This window comes from Prenolepis imparis, unplaced genomic scaffold (assembly GCF_030444845.1).
Source record: "Prenolepis imparis isolate NDT839.2.m4 unplaced genomic scaffold, iyPreImpa1.0 SCAF_11, whole genome shotgun sequence".
Lineage (NCBI taxonomy): Eukaryota > Metazoa > Arthropoda > Insecta > Hymenoptera > Formicidae > Prenolepis > Prenolepis imparis.
Genome location: NW_028141169.1, coordinates 3,092,385 through 3,100,483, shown reverse-complemented (window position 1 = coordinate 3,100,483; position 8,099 = coordinate 3,092,385). Strand labels below are relative to the sequence as shown.

The 8,099-nt window shown below is 37.1% G+C and overlaps 1 protein-coding gene across 2 annotated transcripts in view; it reads left to right on the top strand.

Annotated features, from left to right (window-relative positions):
• The first annotated feature begins 147 nt into the window (after window positions 1-147).
• The window catches only part of Ninac (STKc_myosinIII_N_like and MYSc_Myo21 domain-containing protein ninaC), a 21,315-nt gene continuing 13,363 nt past the window's right edge, over window positions 148-8,099 (top strand). Inside the window, exons 1-4 of one of the 2 annotated variants that reach the window (XM_083048981.1) lie at window positions 148-255; window positions 3,924-4,179; window positions 4,326-4,507; window positions 7,280-7,384. In XM_083048981.1, the coding sequence (XP_082905107.1) occupies window positions 3,969-4,179; window positions 4,326-4,507; window positions 7,280-7,384 (498 nt within the window). In that variant the 5' untranslated portion in view covers window positions 148-255; window positions 3,924-3,968. Of the gene's footprint in view, window positions 308-3,923; window positions 4,180-4,325; window positions 4,508-7,279; window positions 7,385-8,099 lie in introns of both variants that reach the window. The other variant, XM_083048980.1, reaches the window with a different exon arrangement.

The window sequence follows — 8,099 nt, the reverse complement described above, 5'->3', positions numbered from 1 at the left end:
GAGCAGAGTAGTGGAACAAATGGCAGTCTGTCGAGTGAAATCAATGAGCTAACAGGCTTGCTCGCAGTTAGCTAATTAAATCGGCATTATTGGATCATGGAAGCCAAGCGGATTGCGCTCACATCCCTCGCTACGTAAATCGCGACCGGCCACCCTACACGAATGCGTCGTAGTACACTTAGACTTAGTTCAGGCCGCGCTGCAAGGGTGAACGCCGCGGGGCATGACGACCTGCCAAACGTGTTTTAATTAGAGGTGAGTTCCGTTGTGCGCTGGACTACTTGAAAGAGTGGCGTTCCTTACGTAGGTAAGTACAATTTTCTCTGCGAAGCTCTCCTCTCGTCGTCATTACTATATCGCGAATGTGAGAAAAGTCGAAGAATGGCAAATGTATATATTGCTCAAAGAATAACATACTGGAAGTGTAATATTTGTTTACGAATGGAAGTAGGAGTGGAGATATGTAGATGTGGAAATTTTGCTTAATCGGGTTAACATGTGACGTACGTAATCTTTTTTTTTACTCGAATAGCATAAGAAAAAACTACATAGTTGATTAACAGCCACTCAAGATATTCACTGTAGTTTTGCCCATATTAGCATTTCCGATATATCGATGAACAGAAATAGGATAAGGGGAATAAAGGGAAGAAAACTGAGAGAAAAGACTGAAAAGAAAGGCGAGTCCAAGAAAATATACCGAGAAGTTAAATGTTGCATGAGTTTCGACGAAGAAAAGATCGTGCGATCAGGTTCCTGGTATCAATTAATCCGCTGACGGAGATAACATACGATCGACGTGATTTTTCGTGATGAAAACGCGAGAGCTATGACACCTCGAACACAGAATCTACAAACGGAAGGCTGTGACGAGCTTTATCTGCCGAAAGCATCGATCGTTGGGCATCTATAAAAGGGACAAGGCACTAAGCAAGAAAGGACTGCGTAAGGCGTCCCGCCTTCGAGATATGCGCGCTTTTACGCCGCGAGTAGTTCGAACCAGTATAGGGAAAGACGACCTATGCGCGGCGATTCCTTCCTTGCAAGTGCCTGCACCGAGAGAACGATACAGATTCAGAACAATAAAGAACAAATTTTGGAGAAACGAAGAAGAGAGGAGAATATTTGGAAAATAATTTTAAAAAATTAAATAAATAATATATTAATATAAACACTAATAAATAATCAGAAATTAATTTATTAGATTCTATATCATTTTCTCGGCGCTTTAAATGCTCGCATATTTTTCACAATCAGAAAAATATTATCGTTTATCATATCCAAAATTCAATTTTGTAGAAATCAAGCAAAAACTTTTTAAACATTCTAATCGTGATGATAATCAATTAATCACGAGAGAAGATCAAAGCATAAATGATTAACGACGTTATACAAATGCGCGGTTCTTACACGAGCACGAAAGAGATGCGAATGAGCCACTTGTCAGTGATTTATTATAGTGTTTTCCAGCGGGAGGAGTCGAATCTTGGTCCCGAGTCCGATCAGATTCGTACCACATTCGTTTTCGGTCCCCTCTTCCCCTCTTTCCTCTTTTTTCGCTCCATTATTACCACTTCTTCCCAGGGATTCGCGGTGTTAACATTCCGTCATGGCAGACGACAGTTCTCCAAAACCGAACAGATATCAACTTTCCCACAGTTGCTTTTTCAAGAAGCGAACATGTGTCCTTTTTTGCGATTTCGCGGAAATAAATGCCTGATCCTATTGATTTTTATTTTTGACGGCAACAAATCACACGAAAGATACAAGAAGTTGGAATTGAAACAGCGGTTGTCTTACAACAATTATATCTTCTCATTATCTATTCAATTATTGTACAATTAAATTTAATTTTGATAATGCTATCAATATTACTGAAATTTATAATAACTTATTTTATCAATTTTATATTATTTTTGAAAACAATACAAGCAGGGCTATAGTAATTTTTTTAGAATTAGCATAGGTAAAAACAAGGCATTAAAACAATATCTGTCCGACAAAATCGCGATTATTCAAACTCGCTACGTTCTTTGCTAATCGGTTCAACATAAAGTAACGTAAACAAGGAGTAAGCTGATCAATTTCTCAGAAAGAAATAAAACCTGAGAAGAAGATCAGACTCGCTCCTATTAACAGATGCTTCACGATGGTTCCTCGTAAATATCTCGCGAAACTTTTCTCACAAACGCGCATTTCATCGTCCTGCAGACGTCTTCCTTCCTTTTAAAGAGGTGCTCGAGTCCACCTGAGACGTTTAATACGCAGAAGAGGTCGAAGCGAAGAGGACCGCGGGAAGACCGAATGACAGATCGAGTGACGTGGAAAGCTTTTTTTTGAAATCACGGGATCCGTTCTCGTCCACCTCCTTCTTCGTTGTTTCGCGACGTGCAGTCAAGCATCAATAATTTAGCGCCTGCCGTATCAATAAACCGAGACTGGTACAAAGCGAGAGAGGGGAAAGACGACGAAGAGTGCGAGGGTGCAAAGGGGAGAGACAGAGGCAGGAAGATCCCGAAGGGCGCCGGAGATTTAACAGAAGCAGGGGGAGGAGTTGAAGGACGGAACAGTGAACGCGTCTTCCCGATCGCGAGTTACTTTTCTTACGACCGTTCACATATAGTCAGTGACGCGCCATCCTCTCGCTCGAGTCACTCTCCTTCTCTCGGACTCGATTACAAGCGGCAAGAAGCGGCATTACATGGGACACGCCGCGCCGACAAATCGACGGATTATGCCGGACGGGCGCCGACCGGGAATAAATGAATTGGCTAACGATGTGTGATTTCTCTCTGTTCTCGCTCTACGTATCGGGCAACACGTTTATTCCCCACCGATCTGCGTAGGGATTTATACGAGTTCGCAGAGATGCGAGAATACGTGTCGAGAAAATGGCAGATTAATTTTTTTGCAGACATTCGAAGGTGTTAATTCGCCACTACGAATAAGGCAAATAATAAAATTGAGCTAAAGCGATAATAAAATATATCGCTCGGAATACATATATGAGACCTACAAATCTTAGTATTCGATGTAAACTCGATTTCTGATTATTATGTATAAATAATAAATAAAATTAATAGTCGTTGGTAGAATAAACATTAATACTTGCGAGAAGAAACGAATATTTATGGCCGTAAAATAAAGTAAAATTTATGCACACTGCATGATAAATGTTACGATATTTAAAAAATATATAATATTTTATTCCAATTAACCGTAATTTATTTATTGACGCGAAGATGATAAGTTTGGTGATATATTATTGAAAATTTTAATTATTTCCTGTATTATATACACAGGTTCTAGCATATAAGAAATTTCGACAGATGCGTCTTAATTGTTTGAATAGAAGAAATTTGATTAAATCACGATAAAGGCTTAATATAATTCGATTAAACGTATGACCGATAAATAGGCAGGGATGCAAGTCGGGTTCGTAGCCGACAATGCCTTCTCGATCATTTTTTTGCTGCATCCTTCTTCGACAACGCCTGCCGAAGCTTTCAGGAAGCAAGCTACTAATTAACGATTACCCCTCGTTCACGGAGGGAGAGAGAATATAATTAGCACTCACCAAGACGCTGCTAAAACACCGGTCGACAGATCCTGACGTCTCTTAAAATATTCGAAGAATGTTCGGAGTCATCTCTTCAATTCCGCGGCTTGATCACGAGGTAGAGGCGTTGATGATGGTTTTTCAAGGAAACGAAAAGGGCGTCGAATATTTTTTCTTAATGTTCACTTCCACAAGTATCTGAAAAAGAGAAGATATACATATGTAGATGTGCTGTATTATAGTATCGAAAATGGCAAATCACTAGTTTCAGATTATAAAATAAATTACAATATATTTAATTATATTTTCATATTAATAATATTTTGTCTATTTTCTTTTTTTCTTGTTCAAAAAATCTGTATAGGATTTCGACTTCAAACTCTGTACATTTAAAACGCTGTCTATCAAGATGAACGATTTTGGTTACGGAAAACGGAGTGCAAATAACGATCGAGATGAACAAATGAAGATGGAAAATCGGGGTAGGAATCAAGACACAAGGCCTGGGACTGTTAAACGAATGGATAGCATTCAGGATCCGGGAAAAAGATACGCGCTGAAGGATCGCATTGGTGTCGGTATATTCGGCGAAGTGTACGAGGGAATTGATCAACAAGCTGGTACGCAATAAAAAAATATATATCGTCAATATAAGTCGAAATATAAATATATAAAAATATAGGAAAACTCTCTCTCTCTACTATTTATAGCAGCAAAAAATAATTGCGCACAAAAATAAGCGCAATACATATCAATTGTGTTTCAGGAAATAAAAAGGTTGCTATTAAAATTCAAAAGCTCACGCCGGAAACGCAGTCTCTGATTGTGGAGGAATATCGTGTTCTTCGCGATTTCGCCGGTCATCCAAATCTCCCGGATTTCTACGGAATATATCGCAGACGATCCGCGAAAAAGTCCGAATATGACGAGATATGGTTCATCATGGAGGTAAGCGTTAGATTACAAAATCAAAGTGACTATCAAATATAATAAATTTACATTTAATAAGTTTTTATACACAATTGACTTGTCTATTTTTAAATCTATTATATATGCACATCTCACTTTTTCTACACGAAATCTCATAAAGATTATTATGTATGTGTGTGATGTAAAAATAGAATTAATATATATCTATTATTCGTCTAATTCTCTTTAACTTTCTCTTAAAAATTGATCATCTTAATATAACAATCTATCCATTTTTCCATAAAAAAAAATATATATTTGATGATATTATAAAAAAAACTTATTGTTAGTACTACGGATAGTCTATATTATAGACTTTGATTGAGCCGAAGATGTATTATTATCATTGCAATCATTGTTATTGTTACACCGAAGGTCGAAATCGTAACAAAGTTCCTATCGACGTTGCGCGATATATATCCGTAATGCGTTTCTTTTAACGTCATAATTCTCCAATAAAAAGTGAGAAGAAAAAAGAGAGAGAGAGAGAGAGGAAGAGAAAGAAAGAGAAAAAACAAAGATGCAGAACGAAATATGAAGGAGACATGGCAGAAGGAGAAGGGGAGAAAGCGAAGCCAGAAGTGAGGGTTGCCGTGTATATCCATGCTCAGGACCCAGAGGCAATTTCAAGCATTTGAGCGTCGAATACATGGATAATTTATGACACGCGCGCTCCCATTAAACAATCATTAAACTCGTTCGTGTACGCAGGTGAGGCCCGGCACGTCGCGGCCCTAATTTACGGATGGACCTCCGCGGTGTGTATGCCCGAAACATTATTATTTATCTCGAGTAAAGCGACGATAGTTGACGTAATACGTGCGCTCGAAAATCGGTCGAGTTATCTTGAGAATCGGCGCCTTTTCAGCCACGCCTTTATCGTTCGATGCACAGAACATTTCTTGAAGGAAACCGTATATTGAATTTCATAAACTTTCTACAAAATTTACATGACTTTATACTGTGAAATATGATATATCTCCTTTTACATTAACTTTGGAAATTATATTGTCATAAAGAAACATGAAATATTTTAAAAAATGATAAAAAATTTAGTAAAAAGAGTATATTATTCTCTACTAATTTAATTTCTTCTAATTATTTTAATCTAAATTGATAAATATATTCATTGTTAATATTTTCATTTAAAAAATATAAACGCAAATAATTTAATTCATAAATATTTTTAAACAATATTTAGGCACGAGAGCACGATATTCTAAAATTAAAAAACACGTATTTAATCAATCTGTAAATATTTAATTAATCTCGATTAATTTATCATGATCATATCTGAATCTTATTCGATTCGTTCATGAGAGCTTTTTAAGTTTTATATTAAGTTTTCAACTACACATATTTTCCTTCTCTCACATCTCGCTGTAGATTCAAAAGCAATGCGTGAACGCGTCAAAAAACAAGAAATCTGTCTGGATCTCACGATCCACTTTGAACTCGCGTGCGAGGCTCAGAGACGGGCTAAGTATCCGCAAGGAAGAAACGTAATGAGTCGCCGGTCGCTACGTTAAGCCCGCTGATTGCTCGTTGCCGGAGATTACACGCAATAAAGGCGCAACAGACCGCGAAGGGAGGTAGAAAGGAGACGCATCTCGCAGAGAGCATCTCGCGTCGTGCCGGTGCATCGTGGACCAAATAGCAATTTTGTAAATCAATCGACTCAGGCAGAAACGAGCACCGAGATTTCGAAAAGGAAAGATAGGAGAGAGGGAGAAAAAGAGAGAAACATGACAATGTAGCAAGGATTTATCACCGGTGGTATTTCACATCGGGCCAGTTTTACGGGCGCATATGTGAGGATCATTGGTAATCAATGGACCGCGATGAAAAGCTCATCTATACTAAGGCACGAGTGCATTGAATCTGTTGCATCGCGTGCAGCATCCGAAAAAAAACTTTCTCACCGCGTCACGAATTATTCACAATTAATTCTAGCAAAAGAGAGTCGAATTTAAGACACATGAACTAATAAAATTCCGAGACATTTTATATAATATAGTTTGATATGGAAAAAATCATCTTGTAAATATCTTTTTTGATCTGCTGACAAGAAAACGTGAGATTTGAAAAAGCACGCGTTAAAGTCACGAAAGAAACCTTTCTTGGCTACCTAGCATCTGTGTTACGATCCGCGGTTCACACGAGACCATATTCCGGAATAACACGTGGACGAAGATCGCTGGATCACGTTTTCTCAAGATTACTGCACGTTTCATGTAATTGTAGACGTAAGAAGTTTATTACACTTTGAATATAAGTTCTCCAGACTTAATTGCAGCAAATATCAACTCTATGAGAATCCTCCTCTGACTGAATTAACTTTTGTTTGTAAGGCGTAACAAAAATCAAAATTATTAAATATCCGTAATGAAAATGTTATGTAAGTTTAGGCAAAAATTTTTAAAAAGAATTTTTAAAATTCTAAAAAATTTTAAGGAAAGACGGATATTTGCGAAGATAAACACACAAATACGGAAAATGTAATTTCTAATCTCATATATATAATAATCTAAATTATTTCCGCAATTAAAATGACATTTCAATTAACATTCAAATAGATAAAAAGATTGATAATTATTACATAAAATTTTGTATAAGCATGAAAGTCCCCGTTGTTCATAATAAATTTAAATACGCGATGATTGGGCACAATTCTGCCATTCGCTTTTTTATACAACTTATATTTATAAATTTAGATGATTGTATAATTAACTAAATGTCATTATATTACAGTTCTGCGAGGGAGGAACGGTTTCGGATCTCATTCGCGGGATAAGCGCAAATGACAAAAGAATGCGAGAGGAGCATATTGCTTTCATCCTGAAGGAAGTGATTAAGGTAAAATTCCTATTATATAATATCAATTTATATATTTTCTACTATATACTATATATATGCGAATACCGTGTATCACAATATTTTTTTATATTTTTGCTTTTCTCGATTTAATATCTATTATGAAACAAATTAAAAAATAATTTTATAAATGTAGAAATGTGATATTTTTAACGTAATTATAAAAAATATGACAAAAAATTTATTTATGTGAAATTTATGCAAACTTACATAAAATATTGTCACCATAAGGGAGAATGTAGCCAAAATGACGATGTGAAAATTAAAGCAACTCGAGCAAAAACTAATTACCGTCACCGAAATATAGACTTAAAAAAACATAATATAAAAATTAAAATTAATTAACGAAGATACGACGCGCGGAGAGAGAGAGAGGGAGAGAGAGAGAGGGAGAGAGAGAGAGGGAGAGAGAGAGAGAGAGAGAGAGAGAGAGAGAGAGGGAGGGAGAGAGAGAGAGAGAGGGAGAGAGAGAGAGGGAGAGAGAGAGAGAGGGAGGGAGAGAGAGAGAGGGAGAGAGAGGGAGGGAGAGAGAGGAGAGAGAGAGAGAGAGAGAGAGAGAGAGAGAGAGAGAGAGAGAGAGAGAGAGAGAGAGAGAGAGAGAGAGAGAGACCAAGATACTTAAGTAAGAGGCACGTCTCGCGTAAGACGATTAATAATAAATCATTGATGTTATAACGCGAGAAAAAGCCCGACTGAC